The sequence below is a fragment of the Trachemys scripta genome, chromosome 13 (genome assembly GCF_013100865.1).
Source record: "Trachemys scripta elegans isolate TJP31775 chromosome 13, CAS_Tse_1.0, whole genome shotgun sequence".
Classification (NCBI taxonomy): Eukaryota; Metazoa; Chordata; order Testudines; family Emydidae; genus Trachemys; species Trachemys scripta.
In genome coordinates, this window is record NC_048310.1 from 24,023,584 (window position 1) to 24,044,618 (window position 21,035).

The window sequence follows — 21,035 nt, forward strand, 5'->3', positions numbered from 1 at the left end:
AGTAACAGCCACTACATCACTTGCATGAGCTCTCAGGACACTGTGTGGCTCTAAATAGCCCTGGGGATGCATGCTCCTATGTAGTTTGACTATTTAGTATGGCCCTAGAGTGCATACAGCTTGTAAAAAGCAACAGTCCTGTGGCACCTTAAAGACTAACATGTATTGGAGCATAAGCTTTCGTGGGTGAATGCCCACTTCATCAGACGCATTGCTTCGTATCTGACGAAGTGGGCATCCACCCACGAAAGCTTATGCTCCAATACATGTTAGTCTTTAAGGTGCCACAGGACTCTTTGTTGCTTTTTACAGATCCAGACTAACACGACTACCCCTCTGATACTTGACACCATACAGCTTGTGGTGCTCACAAGGATAATGTGTTTTAGCTGCATAAACTAGGTGGCTTCTTTCTGTCATTTAACAAATAGATCTTTCATGCCTTCCTAGTGTAATTTGAAACATAGGATAGCAAATGATATGTAGAAAATAAACTTCTTTGGTACCTATCTTGTCTACTTGTCATAAAGAACTCACGGATAATCCAGTAGGATCCTTTGATGGCCTGAATGTTGTACCATTTCCCTGTAGAACAGAGGTGGCCCAGGCAGCAAAACATTTAATAAATTATTCTGTTGTCGCTGGTGAGGGGAAAATATGTTTAAGTATAACAAAATGAATATTGAGAATTCTCAGGGGTATTTTGTTATGTTAATAACTGTTTCCAACTGTCCGCTTTATGTTAAAGGCTTGACTCATGTTCAGTTTGGGTCAGAAGACAATTTGCTTTTACCTCGCAGTCCTTTTGCACTCACCCAAACTACTCATGTGAAAATACTTTAATATGAAAAAAACAGTGTCTAGAGCAATTATTAATCTACAGTTTGAAGCACAGAATACTAATAAAACAACTAAGGATAAACCAACCATTTCTCATTCTGCAAGATTTGGACCAAAATTAATACCTGTCTCTCTGATTTGCCACTTCACAAACTATGATTTAAAACAGAAGTTTTTATTATTCCCTTCACTTTGCTAAAAACTATGTTCCAGTATGTGTGTAACTGGGGTTGTGGGAGATATCCCTAGAAATGTTAAACATTGAAAAAATAGAAAATGCACATTTTGCAGAGCTGGTTGAGAGGACAAAGGGACTTGCCTCCTTTGAGTGGCCTCAAAAGGATGTCTCACAACTGGTCCTTACTGGGAGCTCAGAAATATTACTTAGACAACTGATAAGTACTTGGAAGGTTAATGTTATATGAAAGAACTATTGCCTATTGAACTCATCACTCCCAATAATTATTAGCATACACAAATGTTGACTGGAGGAACACCCGTTTGCAGCAACTATAGCCTCTACATCTTTGTAAAGTATCCAATTAAAAAAGCAACAGCTGAGTATGAGGGTTATTAAAATACTGTACTGCAGTGGTACTCAACCTTTCCAGATGACTGTACCCCTTTCAGGAGGCTGATTTTTCTTGTGTACCCCAAATTTCACCTCAGTAAAAAACTACTTGCTTACAAAATCAGACAATACAAAAGTGTCACAGTACACTGTTACTGAAAAAATGCTTCCTTTCTCATTTTCATCATATAATTATAAAATAAATCAATTGGAATAGAAATAGTGTACTTATATTTCATTGTATAGTATATAGTGTGGTATAAACAAGTCACTGTCTGTATGAAATTTTAATTTATACTGACTTCATTAGTGCTTTTATTGTAGCCTCTTGTAAAACTAGCCAAATATCTAGACAAGTTGATGTACCCCCTGGAAGATCTCTGTATACCCCTGGTTGAGAACCACTGCTGTACTATATTACTCATTTTGCCTTTCTTTTTGATGATGTAACTCTAGGACTCGGGTGAGAAATACTTTTTTCAGACTAGTCATTCTAGTTACCTGATCAGTATGTATTAAGTGCACACAAGTGAATCAGGCCACAATAATTGTAGACCTGGCAAGGCACAGCTGTTACTGCTTCTCAATTTTATAAATACATGGAAAAAAAGAAAAGTACTTCCTGCAGTTTTACTGGTCCTATATGGTCATTGCAGTGGGTGCTTAACTTCCTGTACTTTTGGTTCATTAGTCTCCTTGCATGCACATTAGAAAGTTACTGGCTCAGATTCAGAGGTCAACTGATTTGCTCTAGAGGGGGTTGCAAAAACTTAAACTTGTGCAAGTAACTCATTTATTCCAACTAATATGTTGCAGTTGCAGATTCGCAATTTCAATTTTTCAGCTTTCATTTCCTTGCACTACCACGGGGAGTCAGTTGGCTAATGAAGGTTCTTACTTGTGAAAGAAGGTAATTTTGTGGGAGGGGAGGAAGGGAGACAAGTCTTGGAATATCTAAGTTTTTCTTCTATTTACACAGAAACTAAAAGAATCAGTTTCTAGTATAGAGAAATGCATGTGATGTCCTGCTAGTGAAGGCAGGGGGCTGGACTCGATGACCTTTCAGGGTCCCTTCCAGGTCTATGCGATAATATAATATATGGAGATATACCTATGTTGAGTAGCGTGTACATGGTCTTTGCTTTTCGTACTGGGAGCCTAATTTCTGTGATGATGCCACTTTCCTGGAATACTTTCATTTTTTGGGATGAATAAAACATTTCCTATGGTTAGGTAAGGGTTTCTTTCTATGTTAGTAAAACAGACTCAAGGCTGCAAGCATAATTTACTTCTTAACCAAGATGTGGCATAGCTTCGGTGTCAAGGTTGTCTTTTTAATCTCAATTTGTACAAATACCCAGGCCATTTTACTATACTTTTGAAGTTCAAGAGACAACTCATTTTTGGCCCACCATTTAGGTGTTTTATAAAAAGTCTTTTTTTTAAAGCTAAGATCCCTTGAACTTTGTTTTTTTTAAATTGCAGTGGAAGTTATTTTAAAAATTCAACATTCCCCCACTGTCTGTGAAATAACAGGCACCAGAACAAAAGAAGTATTGCAGATTGCAATTACAAACCTCAGTTCTTTTGTGAGCCCTATAGCCACACTTGAACAAACTTACCCAATCAAGCTTGAAATATATGGGAAGGGAAAGTCCTGAGCAAAAGTCATTGTGGATAATTCTCTGAAAACATCCACTCAATGTGCAGTGGCAGTCAAAACAGCGAACAGAATGCTGGGAATCATTAAGAAAGGGGTAGATAATAGGACAGAAAATATCATGTTGCCTCTCTATAAATCCATGATAGGCCCACATCTTGAATACTCTGTGCAGGTGAGGTCACCCCATCTCAAAAAAAGATATATTGGAATCGGAAGAGGTTCAGAAAAGGGCAACAAAAACGATTAGAGCAGGGGTCGGCAACGTTCGGCATGCAGCTCGCCAGGGTAAGCACCCTGGCTGGCCGGGCCAGTTTTATTTACCTGCTGACGCGGCAGGTTCGGCCAATCACGGCCCCCACTGGCTGCAGTTCGCCGTCCCGGGCCAATGGGGGCGGCAAGAAGCGGCACGGGTGAGCGATGTGCTGGCTGCAGCTTCTTGCCGCCCCCATTGGCCCGGGACGGCGAACCTCAGCCAGTGGGGGCCGTGAGCGGCCGAACCTGCCGCGTCAGCAGGTAAATAAAACTGGCTCGGCCCACTAGGGTGCTTACCTGGGCGAGCTGCGTGCTGAACGTTGCCGACCCCTGGATTAGAGTATGGAATGGCTTCCGTATGAGGAGAGATTAATAAGACTGGGACTTTTCAGCTTGGAAAAGAGACCGCTAATGGGAGATATGATTGAGGTCTATAAAATTATGAGTGGTGTAGAGAAAGTGGATAAGGAAATGTTGTTTACTACTTCTTATAACAAGAGAACTAGGGGTCACTAAATGAAAATAAAAGACAGCATATTTAAACCAAATAAAAGGAAGTATTTCTTCACACAAAGCAGTCAACCTGTGGAATTTCTTGCCAGAGGATGTTGTGAAGGCCAAAACCATAACAGGATTCAAAAAAGAACTAAATAAATTCGTGGAGGATAGGTCCATCAATAGCTATTAGCCAGGAGGGGCAGGAATGGTATCCAAGCTGGGAATGAGCGACAGGGGATGGAACACATGATGATTACCTGTTCATTCCCTCTAGGGCACCTGGCACTAGCCCCTGTCAGGAGACAGGTTACTGGGCTAGATGGACCTTTGGTCTGACCCTTTCTTATGTAATGTTTACTGTTTTGTGCTTGACAAAAAGTTCTTTGAGAATTAAATGGATATTTCAAGAGATTGACAGCTGACATTTAAAAATGGTGCAGGTTCTGTCAGAGACAGATGTTAATTTAAAACCTGAAAGGAGCAATTATATGCAAAGTAAAACAAATATTTAATTCAGACTGTTTGCTGATGAATTCCAGATAGTAGGGTGAATGATCTAGTCACCAAAGTTATACTATGCAAGAACCTAAAAGAGTTAAAGGTTAAAAGTGCGTTTTTATGGGCACTTTACATAGTATAAAAGTTCAACAACTTTTAGAAAACTCAAGTGAAAGGATTCCTCACTGACACTCACTCCATCCAGCCTACTCCTCCCTCCCAGACAATGTTGCACTTCGAAATTTGAAAGAAAAAAAATGAAAGATAATATTTCCATTTCCTATTCAAGCAATCAATTTCTAGAAATCTACTGTTATTTTAACTTGTTATTCAGAGAGCTTTCCATTCTGAGACAATGTAACATAGCTCATTACCACTCACTACACTGACTCCCATCTTCTACCCCTCTCTACATATAATCCATGCCCAAGTCAAATGAATTCAAAACACATTCCAAAAAATTTAAACTCTGCTTTAACTCATGAAAACAGCTGTGTATTATTGTGGCCTCGGCTGTAGCGGCAGATAATTAGAGGGGTTTGGGGAGAGTTATGATTAAGTGTACTCTGAACACAAGTCTCCTTTCCTCAGAAATAAGGCATTTTAAACTTTTTTCAAAGTTACCATCACTTATAGTTAGAACCTAAAGTAGGATCAGTATATAAGTCAGGCTTCATTTTGGCAAGAGACAACTGCTCATAGAAATTGAGTTCCATGAGGTACAACTTACTTCTATCCACGTATCTTTCCACAGGGGTATGGAAAACATGCATTTATTTTCAAACATTAGGATGTCAAACCAGAAATATTTTTTTTCTAATTGAAACTGAAAATTAGTGGGCTTGTCACATTTGCTGTGTTTGCTACGGTCTTCAATTTTTCACAATTGGAGAGGGCATACTTTTAATTTAGAACCTTAATAGTAACATCCCATTACAAGCAGTCAATGGGGGTTTGGTATGTGGTGCTCATTATTTAATACTGAAACTTTTATAAAAGCATTAGAAATAATGACAGGAAGGTTTGCATTAAAAACAGATTTCTCATCAATTACAAAGTATGCCTAGACTACTCTTTAATGAAACAATTCTGAAATACTTTTGCTCAGGTTTTAAATGAGTGTGAGGATATTTAAGAGTAGTACTAAGCTACATGCATTTTCACCACTCATGAGCATTTCTAACATTCCTTTCAATAGGGTCCATGCCTCACTGTTAGTCATAGCTGCTGCCAGAAGTAAGAACTGCAAGTTGGTAGCTGCCAACTTGTTCAGCAGACATTTACACTTGTTCCTTTAACGTCCAATTTACAACCTTTCAGAAAAGGATCTTTCAAGAGACTGAACAGCATCACTAAGATAAAAATGAATTGTTTAACCATTAGCAACATTATCTAACACTTGATCAAGTTTATGCTTTTTTCAATGTATTGGGGCTTTAGATTTTGTCACATTTCCCCCCCCACTCCATGCACTAAATTACTTCCAAACACTATAGTTACCAGCAAGCTTTAGTTTGAACACCAGAAATTTAATGAAAAAACACAAAGCAACTTGTATTCCATTCTTCAGTTTCATGCTGCTAATGCTTAGTTTATGGGAAACTAGCATGAGTAATGCTGAAAGCCTCCCAGAATTTTCAGCATTGCATTTGCAGTAGAAACTGCTCACTGACATTTTGAAAAACATGTGCAACGACGAACTGAAAAGCTGTTTTACATCTCTTCCTCTCTGCAATATGTGGAGGGGGAATATCAGTTTCCAGAAGTAGTCATTCAAAATATTTGGGAAAAAACACAATATGAATAGTCCCTGTTTTCAGTTGCATTTACAGCTTCATTCTCTGGATGTTCACATTTCTGTATCCAAGAAGAGACTTAGTTCGCAGGGAAGCAGTTGGTGGTAACAGAAGATATCCTTACTTTCTTAATTCCCCCACAGCCCCGTGTTTTCTGCTTTGAAACAGCTATCGTTACCACACTGATACAACAAATACACATAAAACCAGCTGTCTGGGACAGCATTTTTATTTAAAAATTGATATACAGAGACATAGCAGCATTTACGTAAAGGGTTTTTAAAAAGTCATCAAGTTGTAAGCCAACAGCTTGTAAAGAGGCTCTAAAATGTAGTCTTCCACAGCATTCTCAAGCTATTTGCCCCCACAAGGTGAAATGACCCCGGGATATCCAAAGACAGACAGACAGACGCACACACACAGTTGCAGTTTTTAACTTCAAGCCTTTTTTTTGAACAGTTGGTCACATCAAGTATCACCTTCCTTAGCAGCATTTGGAGCACTCTTCGGTGTTCTTTTAAGTGGCTGGTGTACTTGATCCATTTATTTAAAATATCAATAGTTAATAAAAACTTTTTCATATAGAAGATTCTTCTGTCACAAAAAAATGCAAGTTTCCTTTTTAGAATCCATAAAAGCTTATAAACTTCACTGGCAGCATTTCCATAATGGAGCAGGATTCAGAACCAGCAAAAACAGGCACTTCAGCTAAATTGTCTCTGATGTAGACAGTTTGCAGTCATATCAGCTTCAGCCCAGTGGACTGTTTCTTACTACTCTGTGGTGGTGTGAGGACACCACTGGGTAAAGGAGAAGTCCTATTTTGCTCAGCCAACATGGCCTGTTTTGCTTGAGCTTTGTCCTGAACAAGTAAAAAAGGTAATGTTTAAGTTAGTGTGTTATAAAATCAACATTGATATTCCAGCCATGCATATTAATAAAAGATGCAAAAGACTTGAGGTATTACTTAAATGCCCATTATGTTTCCAAAGCTATCATTTACATATTTAAACCTCTCTAGTTTGTTTTCACCAACCTATTATCCCTGACACCATATCACTGAAATTTCTTCAAAGCTAAGACTGCCTCTGAACAACCAGCTGATAGCAGAGTAAGTCTGAAAGTAACGCAGCAGTGCTAATTCTTCAATTTAGGTTATTTTCAAGTGTGCAGCTTTGCCTTAAAAGTATTACCAATGTGAGTCCAGAGTACAATATCTACATTCTACTTGAATTATATTTTTGACCTACCAAACAACTTTACTGTAATAAGATGCATGTATTATATCGCTAGTCAGACACTGTAAATCATGATAAATCAAAGTTAGCAGCATTTTGAATTCCCTTCATCGATATTAGAGATAGACCTTACAAGTATATAAGAAAGCAGAATTTCAGTTGCTTCTAAGCTTTAGAGGTGTTTTTATAATCTACTACATTTTAAATCAAAATCATTTTAATATAAAAGAATTCGTGAATAAAAGTTAACTCCAGTTTATGATACATGGAGCTGTAATTGCATCAAGCAAATATATTCTGACCCTTAAAACATTATTGCTTGACTTATTCAACTAGTCAATTGCTAGCAAACCTTGGGACCATAAGATATTGATCTTACTGGCCTATAGTGAGAATTTAGTCACTGGCGGAGGAAAAAAGCATTTAAAAATAAACCAAAAGCTGTCACCCAAATTGGGGACACATTTTCTTTCCTAAAATTAGACTATTCTATCTTTCCAAACATAATGAGGAAACTCCATGCTCTATAATCCTTGTGAAGCATCCCAAAGTTGATACCAAGTTAAGGGAAAATCAAGCTAGAGGGGTTTTGTTTATTTCTTTGACAAGTATCTGCAAGATGGTAGTATGTTTCTGACATAATCTATACAAATAAGTATCAAGTGCTCAGTGTATTATGCCATCACCAAGAGCCCACAATCTAAAGAGTGGCCCTTTTGTGCTAGGCATGGCACAACAGAGGACAGTCTCTGTCCAAAAGAACTTGCAACTTAAGCTCAAGTTTGTCATCAGCAGCACTCTTAAGTATAAGTCCTTAAATATATATTGTGTATCACTTCTTAAAGGCATTTAGTTTCTGAATTTGCTCTATCAGGTCACAAATTTAAAAAAAGCCTTGAAATTCCTACACTCAAGAGAATATAGTTTTTGCCTCTAGAGATTACAAAATGAAGATTTAAAAAAAAGCATACCAGCAAATCCAAGCTGTTTATATGTGTTTGTATATTGTGCAAATCTTCAGAAGCTATGCCTCTGAAGTGTTTGAGTTTGGAGCTTCCTGCTTCCCTGATAGCGATAGCAAATGGAACCATCCATTTTACACACTCTTCTATGTCATACCATTCATAACCTGGAAGGTAAAGATACTTTGGTGAGCCTTAGGTTAACCTACTTGTCAGACAAACATTTGCAACTAGAAAGCGTTAATTACCCGAAACCTTCTGCATCAGTTCAGATGAGGAGAAGTGGTACAAAGCAGAAGCGGCAAGTATTCCATATGTATATTCCAAGCAGCCAATATCGAGCACACAGAGATCCAAAAGCTACACAGGGAGAAGACAATCTCATATTACAAATGACAAGTCTTAGCATGAGATGCATGATGTTTGGGGATGAAATCACCCTTACCTCTGCTATCTGTACAAAGATTTGCTGGGGATATTGTGGCAGCAACACCTCATAAAGCTCATTTAGATATGCAACTTGCATGTAAATATTTAGCCATGATACAACTGTCAGTGGATTTAAGTTCCAATTAAGAGCCTAAAAAAGATACATATAAAGTTAACGAAAATGTTAATATATGTAGCTTACTCTTTACATCATTACCTAGTGTTGGTGGGAGACTGCATTCCCATCTATGGTAGCACTCCAAAGAAAACAATGTTCTTTTTCCTAGTGAAACTGAACTTTCCCCATGTAAAAAACCTAACCAAACCATCTTATTTGTAACATTTGAGAAGTATGCATTTACTCCATCTTATAGGACACTAGTTTTAACTACAGGAAAATATTACTCTACCAGAATATTACAACACTAATTGTAGCTCTCTGCTGTAGTCCACCACACAATGTTTTGGTCCTTACAGAAATGTAAACAATACTATTACTACCTTCATAATGATCAATTCCATGCTGAGGATTTCATCTTCTGCACAAGCTCCATCTGTAACATAAGCAAACTGGTGCAACTTTGGTGGATAGATTTCCTGAAAGATAAAAGATCAAAAATATAATTCAAGTAGTTATTCCACCACCTCACAAATTCCACGTGTAAAAAAACTGAACATTTCAAGTTGTTTAAAACTAAAATCTCATGGGAGCCCAAGTGTTCGTTGACTCTCATGAATCATGGTAGTGATAAAAAATGGCTTTGCAAATAGCAAATTTCTTGTTCATAGTCTTCATTTTCCATAATCAGTACAAGTGCAAAATAGAATTTGGCTGCAAGGGATACAATACATGCTCTTATAGTTCATAAGAAGATCTTCATGTCAGTTATTCCACCACCTCAAATTCACCTCTGCATACTCCTACTGCATACATGGAGCGATAACACCTGTATATCCCAAAAAATGTTTTATTAAAAGCTGAATATTGTGCCACCACATTTTCTAGGGGCCAGGTTCCAATCTTAGCCTGGGGGAGGGGGGGGCTATTTTTGTGTCACATTACAAGAGGATTAGCCCTCTAAAAGAAATATCATTATTAGGAACAACATGGCCAATGAGCTATTCTAATTTCCGAAATGTAGGATTATAAACCTGGTGTCCAATGCAGATGTGGTATGAAGATGTACTTGTAGAGGTTATAGGATATATCTAACCTAAATCAGGCTTGTTAAAAGAGGCAGTGGGGGGAGGAAGAAACAGACATTAGCCCCAGTTTAGCTCAACAATTTAAATGCTCTTTTAACATATGTTTTTTCAGACAAGTTGGCTTCCCCAACCCTTCCACTCAATTGAGCTTTACCTTACTCGCACTTAAAAAAAAAAAAAAAAATCTGATGAGGCCTTATGATTTAGAAACAGAGCAAGGATGTGTGCCAAAGAATACCTTAAAGAATCAAACACATTCCAAAGATTTCTATTCATCTTCACCTTTAAGAGTTAAAACCAGGGAAAGACATTTATTTTAATAGTCGAGTTATTCAAACAATTGAGGGATAACTCCTGAGTTAGGTCATCTAGTTCCAATGTCAGTTATGCTCTTTATTGGTAGAGTACTTAGAAGTGGTCTCTGGATACAGAGGCCAACCTTAAAATCCAAGGTAACTAACTTGACCTCAGTTTCTGTATTTCCTATGAGTACAAATGAATGGCAGATTCTGATGTAACCTTATATAGAGTAAAATGGATTAGAGGGGGAATTGTAGTAAGAGTTGAGTCTTCTTTCTTCCCACAAACCCCTCCAAAAATTATTTTCCCCTTAATGACTGCCATAAAGCAAAGATGTGCCCAGCACACAACAGAAGCAAGCATTTCCTTGCCACTCATGTTTAGGCAGAAGCTAAAGACTTACCTCAAGCTTTGCAGCTATGAATAAAGATGAGATGCCAATAAGCTGCAACAGTGTTTTTACAACATTTTGTTGTGTTGCCATAAACCGATCAAAGAAATCTTGTGCCAAGTAAAAAGTCTCTCTGTGAAGTTTGTAGACCTCACAAACCTGCAAGAGATAAAAGGTAATGCATATTCATAAGGAAAACACACAGTACATAGAAGTCCTTTTAGGTATCAAAACAATTCATGTACCTGCAATGGGGGTTCTGTCTCAAACAGTGTATAACATTTAATAAGACAAATCTAGGGATATTTTTCATACAGTAGCTTTTAATATATAAAGAGAGCTGAAATCAAATATGGGGTAAGAAGAGTGGTGGCATGTCCACACTACAGCCCTAAGATGACCTATGGTAGGTCAACTTGCAGCCGCCGCAGTGATGTCTTTCCATGGGACATCTGTGACCCTTCAATTCTAGTAATTACTGCAGTGACTGATGCCAACTTAAGAGGAGCAGCATGAGGGGCTTAGAGACAGGGCTCTCAGCTCCACACAGCTCTCTCTGGGAGCCCAGCTGCGCCCCAGGCTTTTGCCTCCCTGCTCCCAGTCAGGAGTGGAGGAGCAGTTACCTGGGCTTTTCAGCTCCCTAAGCAGGGAGCCTCTGGGCAGTAGCCCAACTGGGAGTGGGGAGACAGAGGCAGCTGGGCTCTAACTGCCTGGCTTTCTTGTCAATTTTCACACGTCTGCACAGACGCTGCATTATCCTAACTACACTGACATAAGCCCAATAGAAGTGCTCTTATGGAAGTGGAGTTATGTCAGTGTAGAACGGCACTTACATTAATGGGACAAGGCTGTAGTGTGTAAAACAAAAAACCCACAGATGTGGGAAAGTATGTATGTTACAAGACCAGAGCATCAGGTCTTCATTTTCAAAAATATATAGCTTCCCCACAGTTCAAAACAGAAAAAAAAATTCTCACAAGTTGGTTGTGACTGAGACAGAACTCTTCAGTCTTCTAAGCCAGTAGGTGGCCAACAGGAAGATACTGTGCAACAAGAATGTTTAAAAATAGCATCTTTTCAATTCTAAGATTATCATGTTAGAAACAGTTGTATATCATGTAGTATACGCTGAAACTATTACAATTATGAAACATTAGGTGTCACATCAGGGTTCCCAACTTCTCTACACACACCGTCACTTCCCCTCCACCATAATTTCATCTTCATTTGTTTTGCTTTAGTCTAGAACACAAAATGCTGCAATAAAACATTTCATGCAAGTTCCAGGCAGAAGTAATCATTCACATTCATAGAGTTCAAGTTTGATAATTTCATATCTAATATAACGATAGTTTATCAATTGCACACTTGAAACTTGGAGCCATTAAGTTCTACTTATTTGGTGCCAACACTCTGGTAAAATTTCTTGGATGTGCACTGAGTAAACAAATTCCACTAATATTCTGGTGCTTTATGCATAATGTAAAGTTCATGAAAATGCAGATCATACTAGGTATTTAGAAAAATCCATGTTATTCAAGACATCTCTATACCTACCTATAGCATGCTTAAAGTGTTAACAAGAACAGCAAAGCTCACCTCCATTAGCCAGTCTAGAAGAATTGTTCGCATTTTAGGTTGCAAGAGAGGGTGCTTTTGCATATAATGTTGATCTCTCACATATGTCTGTTCTTTGTTTAGCATGTTTTTCCATACATCATCTCTATTTGCCCAGCTAAGGAAAAAATATAAACATGTTAAGTATCAACTGTTAAGTGGTGAATGGGACAGACAAAGAAGGGGGAATGAAATACAATTACCCCAGAATTGGTAGCGGTGAAGTTCTAGCTGGACTAAGTCTGAGGTGTACAAAATGAGAGAAGCCAATATTAACTGGCTCATCTTTATCTGGTGTGGGAATCAGCATATGGGGACTTTTCTGGACATCCTTATTCCAAGATGGCTATTAAAGGAAAGAAAAAAATGTTGCACTATAACTGTTTTTTTTTTTAGTTTCTAGGGCTATTAATGCACACAGACTCCACACAAGACACATTACATCAGAGAGGTGATCACTCCTGTAGGCAGCTAAAATTCAGAACAAGTTTAAAGGTGTATTTTCACACTAAGAAAGACTTTCAATTGCTGATATTAAACAAGTCATTTACCTTCCATGTTTTGGGATTGAAGGGTCGCAGATGTCCCATAGAAAGACAAGTATTCTATAAAGAGAGTTCTGTCGCTATGTTTCAGATGGAAGGAGATTTTGCATGAAAATAGAATTTTTGTCTGGGAGTTGCATCTGCTTATTCCCCACCTGAAGTTCTAATCCCTTGGTTTATGGCATCACAATCCCAGCCAGCGTCCCTGGCCTAGGCCAGGCACTAATGATCCAAAACCAGCGGACCAAATTCATTGATGAATGCTGGTCACATGCCACATGAGTAGGGTTACCATATTTTGAGCCTCCAAAAGGAGGACACTCCACAGGGCTCCAGCCCCGCCCCCAGCCCCGCCCATGCCCCCCCACGCCCCAACTCAGCCCTTTCCCCAGAGTCCCCGCCCCAACTCCACCCCCTCCCCTGCTTCCCGCGAATATTTGATTCGAGGGAAGCCTGAAGCAGGTACAGGGGGTGTGAGGGGAGGAGGCACGGCCCAGTCTGGCCCCCCCGGCGTCTCCAGCCTGGATTGGCTCGGGCCCTGGGGTGCCGGCCCCGGGCCCGGCCCAGCCCCGCCGGCCCGCCCAGCACCCCCCGCCCCAGCCCCGCCGGCCCGCCCGGCGCCCCCCGGCCCAGCCCCGCATGTCCCGATTTTCCTGGACATGTCCGGCTTTTTGGGATTTCCCCCCAGACAGGGATTTGGAGCCCAAAAAGCCGGACACGTCCAGGAAAATCCGGACGTATGGTAACCCTACACATGAGGGATGTTGTACATATGCTAAAAAGACAATCAAGGATTAGGACTCAGGTGAGGAATAGGCAAATGGGATTCCCAGACAAAGAGCCTGCTTTTGTGCAAAATGTCCTTGGTAATGAACAGAGGAGGAATGCTGATTTTGTTTTGTCTTTCAAGATTTAGAGGTTATTGACCGCTCATCTTGTGAAGATGGTTAAGCACAAAGCTAACACTTTGCTATCACTTCAGATATATGAAAATGACTTTGTATACATTTTATTTGCCCAAGGATGTTCCCTCTTAGAAAAGAACGAACAAACTCATAACTAGTCCATTCATACACAGAATAGATACTAACAAATCTGCAAATGTTAGACACCTGGCATTCCAGCTATTATAACTTGTTATTTATGTATTTGGGACAGGACACAGACCTAACGCTACTTCCCTTTAAAGAAGGCTTATCTTGGCAAACTAGAGTTTAAAATAAGCAAGACATTGGTATAAAGTTATCACCTCAGTTCCTAAAGAAAGACAGAACCCATTTTGCTTAGCCCAATGTTCTGAAAGTTCACAAAGTAATAAAATCCTATCACTATGAATAAGCACATTTATTTTTAACTAAAACTTGGCATTTGAGCCTAGTACTGGAGGCAGCCATCTTACTAAAAAAGGGATGTAATTTGTATCAGTGGCAGGGTCAAAAAGCTTCAGCAAGTCCCCAACCTGCTTTAAATAGAATTCACTTGTTTTACAAGTTAAAAATAAAGACTTATGAATCAGTTTCCAAACCTGGGTTTTTCATCTGCCTTTGTCACAACTGACAACACTTTCCAGCACTAGATTCAGAATGCTCATAACCACATTTTGGTTTATTTATAGTGAAAATTGCTTTGTACTATTTGAGCCACTGCCTGAAAAAGCTAGGCAGTTTTCCTCTTTAAAAAGAGGTCTCAAAATTGTGCATGCAAATCTATCACAGCCATGTGCACAGCTGTGTCCAAGATCCCAATGCTGTTTGTGTTACTATTCAACTGGGGGGAAAGATGTATCAATCTGATTAAGATGACAGTAGATTCCCTATGAACTGAAAGTTTGAAGTGTCACAGTGGCACTTAAGTTAATTTTTGTCCTTCCTCTAAGTTAGATTTTAGTCACACCTTGTTCTCCAATTACATGGCAGGCATGGATGACAGTCCTTTGAGCGCAGTTAATCAAACAGACCGTGTTAGATAAGAGCTGTAAGGAAGGATAATTATATTATTTCTGTATAATGTGGCACATGCTCAGCACCTCAGAAAGACAAGGTCCCTGCCCCAAAGAGCTCACAATCTAAACATGTAGGCAAAACAAGGGCAAAGGGGAACAACAAAAGGCAATGCAATTAATCAGTGCACTGAAGTAAAGTGGGTGTTTTTAAATAAAAAAAGTAAACAAACCTCAACAGGATTGGAATGAGAGGACATGCTAGGGTTTAAGAGCAAAATGCTGTTTAAGAGTGAAATGACAGGTGAGGGGCTAGGTGTGGTCAGAGCAGCAAGAAAGGTAGATTCTCTTTAGAGGCAGCATTTTAGATAGGCTAAAGAGAAGCAAGATGGCTATCCAGCAAGCTAGTGAGGAGGAAGAGGCTATAGTCATTGAAGTAAGGGATTATTATTGCTTAGATAAGGGTTTTTGCAGGGGAAATGGAGTCGGCTACAGATTTTGTGACAGCACCAATTTCAGATGAGGAAATGTATCAAAAGAGTTGTATTACATCAACTGAGAGGATTGTCAAGTTGCCATTTGTGAAAAAATGGGTAAAGGCTTAGGTGGAAAAACTAGTTCAATTTTTGCCAAGCTTAGTTTAGGTTTGCATAAAGTTAACTAGTCCCCAAATCCTGGAGCTGCAATCAGCTCCTCTGCAGGGACCCGCATATTCAGGATGGCAGGTGCAGCTGAAAATCTTGGTAGAGTAGCAAAGGAAATTCTATGGTTCATGGGCTCCTCCAAAGTCACTCCGCAATGCTGGGGCAGGAGCTGAAGTGGGATGTAAGCCAAGACCATGATTCAGCAAGAAAGGGAAGCCAAAGAATCTAGTGTGGAAGAGGAGCGGTTTTATATGTGAGGTCCATGAAGTTCTTTGGCAAGGCTCAGATACTGCTATGATGGCTGCGGTAAAAAACCTGTATTATATTTATATGCTACCTATATCAAGAAAAAGGAGGAGTTGGAGAATTCAAGAAAGTTAATGGCTTGGCGGTCATAGGACAAAAAAGAAAAAAAAAAGCAAAGGCAGAAGGCAGATGAAGAAATCTATCCATGAGTGAACAATCAGCAATGCACAGCTCCAAATAGAGTCTAGACCAGGCTGTACGTAGGAGGTTGACTCAGAACTACTGAGGGAAAGAGGAAATAAGAAGAAGAAGATTGAATGGACTGTCAGCATGGAAGCTGAAGTTACCAAACATGAAGGTGGGATCAGAAGAGAAAGAGGGATATATACTTAGCCCTTCCCCCCACCAAACCCAGCAAGTGCTAGAAACTAGTGCCTGAAGCCAAGTGTTAGGAATAATGCTGTTCTCCTGCAATTTGCCTACAGAAAGTGACACGTAATGTAATTCTAATTAGTTTCATTCACTGAAGGCACTAGGTTCTCAACCAGCAGGCCCGTTGACCGCTTGCAACCCAATCAGCATACAGCTGCGACCCATGTGACATCCTCAGAGCCATACAGGCAGTAGATGTGGCCCACAATGATAAGTAGGTTGAGAACCACTGCACTAGAGTCAAGTATTATGGCACAGGAAAGATATACAAGGCAGTTCTACCAGCCAGCTTCAAAAAGTGAAGAGAAATGTTAAAGAAGTCAGACAAGGGAAGGAATCATTGTGATTAACGCTTCAATTCCCAACTCTAAATTTGATAATCCACATAATTTATAAATCAAAGATTACACTGGCTACTAAACTCACCATCCGGGTCTCCCTTTGGTATGTTATATGAAAAAATAATCCCAGTTTAAAGGTCTTTTGTTTCACAAGAAATCCTGCTAATGTATCAACACTCAAGTTAGGTATGACCAAAATTAGACTGAAAATGGTGAACAGTGCCTGTTATCTTACTTCAAAACCAAATACAGAACTTCTGCAGTACTCTGCTTCCATCAGCCGAATAGAACCACCCTTTCATCACATAAGGGGTAACTGCATCCTAATTAAAAGCTCAGGCCTTATGTTCAACAGAAAAACTAATGAATTGGGTATTAACATGCCACAAGTGGGATGTGACAGTGCTACTTTATACACGGAGCAAAATGGAGCTTCAACTAGTATACAATAATTTATTTAATGCAAAAAGCCACGTGGTGTATGTTGCACAGGATTTACGGCTACTTGAATATTGAAGTTTGCTATGCTATTATTGTGCACCATCTTGCTTTCTCAGTAGAAAACATACTAGCTTGCTCTACTCCTGGTGGAACTGCACACAGTATCATTAGTGGCCTATGGCAATTTAGATCAGAGAATAGGTTGTGTCACACCACAGACCTAAGAGCTGCTGCTGGGCAACCAAATGTTAGCTTCATGGATTTGTCAAAGGATAACTTTTATAACAAAGTATCCACAGAATCTTCTCAATGTACAGACTGATACTCAGGTACCTCTTATTTATGAACTACAGAGTTGCAGGGCCTTATCAGTGCCAAGTGGCTTTACAGTCTTTAATTTACACTTCAGGAATTGGTGCTATAACTGCATTTCAATATAACAATACATTCATGAAGGAACTATCCCAGAATTTATTTAAAAAAAAAAAAAATCTGATTTTCAGGTTAAGACAGGACTGTAATTCCATTTCTAGTTCTGGAATAAGAGTTACAGTAAGAGCATTTTATGCTAAACATTTCAACTTTATTTCTACTGCCATTTTGGGGAGAGGGGATAAATACCTGGGTACATGTTATTAGAGTTTATTTTAGTAAGTAGCTACTGTGTAATATTAAAAAAACAAACAAACAAACAAAAAAAAAACACCTCAAATTGAGGGATGCTTTTTGGGAGGAGGGATAAAAGGAATTGTAATGAAGGACAAACAGCTCTCCCTTGTCAAAAGTGAGAAATTAGTTTAATATACTGCATAAAAGGAAGACAGACGGGAAGGAGAGATCCCCTCATTAAATGCTCACCATTTGAGCCCTGCTTAATATGTTCAGCGATAACTAGTATATGCGGTTGCAACAAGCATAGACCATTCCAAACAATGATGTCCATCTGTTATGTAGTACTTCAGTCTTCAAATTTGCAGTTGCCACTTCTGGTTAGATGTACCATATTATGCATAAGTAGGACCCTACCAAATTCACGGTCCATTTTGGTCAATTTCACGGTCATAGGATTTTTAAAATAATAAATTTCATGATTTCAGCTATTTAAATCTGAAATTTCATGGTGTTGTAAGTGTAGGGGTCCTGACCCAAAAAGGGGTGTGTGTGTGTGGGGGGGGGCTTGCAAGGTTATTATAGGGAGGATTGCACTACTTCTACCTTTACTTCTGCACTGCTGCTAGAAGCGGTGCTGCCTTCAGAGGTTGGCAGCTGGAGAGAGGCAGTTGCTGGCCTGGAGCCCAGCTCTGAAGGCAGAGCCGCTGCCAGCACTAGCGCAGGAGTAAGGATGGCATGGGATGGTATTGCCACCCTTACTTCTGCACTACTGCCTGCAGACCTAGGGCCTCATTCAGCAACCACCGCTGTCCGGCCACCCAGCTCTGAAGGCAATAGCGCAGAAGTAAATGATGGCATGGTATGGGATTGCCACCCTTACTTCTGTGCTGCTGCTGGCAGGGCGCTGCCTTCAGAGCTGGGTGCGTGGCTAACAGCCACCGCTCTCCGGCCGCCCTGCTCTGAAAAGCACAGAAGTAAGGGTGGCAATTCCGCAACCCCCCTAAAATAGCCTTGTGACACTCCCCCCAATTCTCTTTTGTGTCATAACCCCCAATTTGAGAAACGCTGGTTTCCCCAGTGAAATCTGTATAGTATAGGGTAAAAGCACATAAAAGACCAGATTTCTCAGTCTGTGACGTGTTTTTCATGGCCGTGAATTTGGTAGGGCCCTATGCATAAGTAACCCTATTACTGAATGAACAGGATACTGTATTCCCCACCTATGACTTTTGTAGCTTAAATATCCTCCTACATGTGCATTAATTAGCTGAAGTCCTAACAAGGAAGAGCATGTATGTATTTTCTATTTCTTCATGCCTCAGCCAAATTTAATCTGCACATACCTCAAAGGTGTACAGTAAGTGCAACCTCACACACTCAGTACACATCTCATATTGTGTATGAAAGTATGGGGCAATAACTGATAGCATACCCAAGTTTGTGGAACAAAGGAAGAATAGAAGTGCAATGCAAGAATGGAACAAACAAATGAAGTTTAGAATACTACTGTTTCAAAATCAAAATTAAGTTCTCTTAATATTATCACAGGGAGATTTAGAAAGCTAGCACTGCCTGCTAAGGACATTGTTTCTCCTCCCCATCTCCACTCCTCCTAAGACTGCACTAGCTAGCCATCTAAACAACCCCTAGTGCCTTTATAGCAAGGACTATGCCTTACCTAGAAGCTTCAGTCCCAGCAATGCCACTGAAGTGTACATCCCCTAGTATAGAACCTAAAATTTCCAAATCCTAACTGTGCACCTTTTGATTTTTTGGCACTCAGACAACATTCAGTGTTACAGCAACAACAAATCATTTATGGGCAGGAGGAGGAATACAGATGTCCTCTTTTCCACATTCATATTTAAAGTAGGGCAACAGCTGCAAGAGGGTCCAAACTGTCAATTATATGGAAGTGGATAGGACATGTGTCCTAGGCTTCAGTCCTGCAGTGTACAACTCTCTAATGAAGTAAATGGGGTTCTGTGCAGCTATCTACTCATGAAAAAGTAAGGCCTTAATACATGAAGCCCATGCAAACCCAGGACATTTAGTCATGCTAGAGTAATACCACAAGAATTCAGACTGACCTCATCTGTTTTACGACGATGTTAAAGATCCCATGTTACCTTGCGTAAATTGAGGGGGGTTCTCTTAGTGTTCCTGGCCAAAAGTCTCCCCTCCCCCATTACCATGCAGCAAGCTAGTGGTGATGTAGGTATAGAGTTGGTGAAATGCTCTAAGTTCCAAGAAAACTATACAAATTAAAAATACTACAGTAATATCAGTAACTATGCATCCACAGCCAAATCAATTACCTGGCTTTCATATTGCTTTTTCTTATTCATTTCCATTTTAGCAATTTCTTCATCAGGATCCTGTAAGAACTACAGAGGGGAGAAAAAAAAAAAGAGAGCCATGTGCTAACAAGAATACAGACTCCAGGCCAAACTCTGCCGCTCTGAGTCACACTGGTGTAAATCCAGTTGTTACTCCAGGCACATAGAATCATAGAATATCACAACGCCCGTGTGACAGAGCACAGCACTTGACCCAGTTACTGTACACTCAAAATGCCACATGGACATTCACAATCCAGCAAGGGCACAAGAGGCCATGGTCCAAATATTTCAGCAGAGAAAATCCACATTTACACTGGAATGACAGAGCAGGGCTTGGCCCCAGAGGATCAAAGTGAGCCATTTTGTACTTACAGTGGCCACATCAGCTTTCCTCTTTCGGGCTCGCATGGCAAGATCAGCAGCACCCTCACCCTTGGAGGGAACCTTCTCATCCACGTAGTCACTGCCAAGAAACAGAGATACAGGGCCATAAACCCCTCAGGGAGTCTCCTCTGGGATCTGCCTAATGGAGACCGTGGCCTACCCCACTTCTACCCCCACACGCCCTGCAGAGGGCTGGGGAGAGACTCACCTCTCCCTGCGCATGGTGCCGGGATGGGACGGGGTGAGGCTGGCTCCGACCCTAGGAGGAGAGAAAGGCAGAGGGTTAGGGGGGCAGGTCACCGCCTCACAAAGGCGAAGGCGGCAGCAGCTGCAGCTCCCCAGCCCCACAAAGGGCTCCAGACGCGCGGGGGGGGGGGGGCTCATCGCCGGGTGTGGGGACCTGAGCGGAGTCCGCCGGGGTCGGATGCGGGGTGCGTTGGGGCCGGGGGCATCGGATGGGGCCGGGACCTCCCCCTCCCCCTCCCCGGGGCACCTCCAGGAAATGGCCGAGGGGGAGCCCCGGGCACAAGCACCCGATCCTCACCGCCCACCCCCGCCTTACCCCGGGGAGAGGGCGCCCGGGACGCGCGAGCCCTGTGCGGCTGCGGACGGGGCGCGGGGCAGGGCAAGGCGGGCGGGGAGCGAGGCGCGGGCGGGCTCCGCTGGGCGCCTCCTGCCTCACAGCGCGGTCGCTCCCGTCCCTGCGCAGAGAGCGGCCCCGGCCGAGCGGGACATTTAAATTAGAGGGCGCGGGGCCTCCTCCCTTGCCCGGCCCGCACACGTGGCCCCGCGCAGGGCACCGCCGGGCCCCGGCCGGGGCGGGGTCTGCGCGGGGAGGCGGCGGGGCG

The 21,035-nt window shown here is 41.1% G+C and overlaps 1 protein-coding gene across 1 annotated transcript; it reads right to left on the reverse strand.

Annotated features, from left to right (window-relative positions):
• Positions 1–5,873: 5,873 nt before the first annotated feature.
• CCNE1 (cyclin E1) lies at positions 5,874–20,994 on the reverse strand. Its single transcript, XM_034788928.1, has 12 exons — positions 20,750–20,994; positions 20,396–20,446; positions 20,176–20,266; positions 19,780–19,848; positions 12,465–12,607; positions 12,244–12,379; positions 10,657–10,803; positions 9,249–9,344; positions 8,764–8,898; positions 8,567–8,678; positions 8,328–8,485; positions 5,874–6,980 (listed from the first exon to the last, which is right to left on the reverse strand). The coding sequence occupies exons 2-12, from the start codon at positions 20,407–20,409 to the stop codon at positions 6,858–6,860; spliced, it is 1,224 nt and encodes a 407-aa protein (XP_034644819.1). The 5' UTR covers positions 20,410–20,446; positions 20,750–20,994; the 3' UTR covers positions 5,874–6,857.
• Positions 20,995–21,035: the final 41 nt, after the last annotated feature.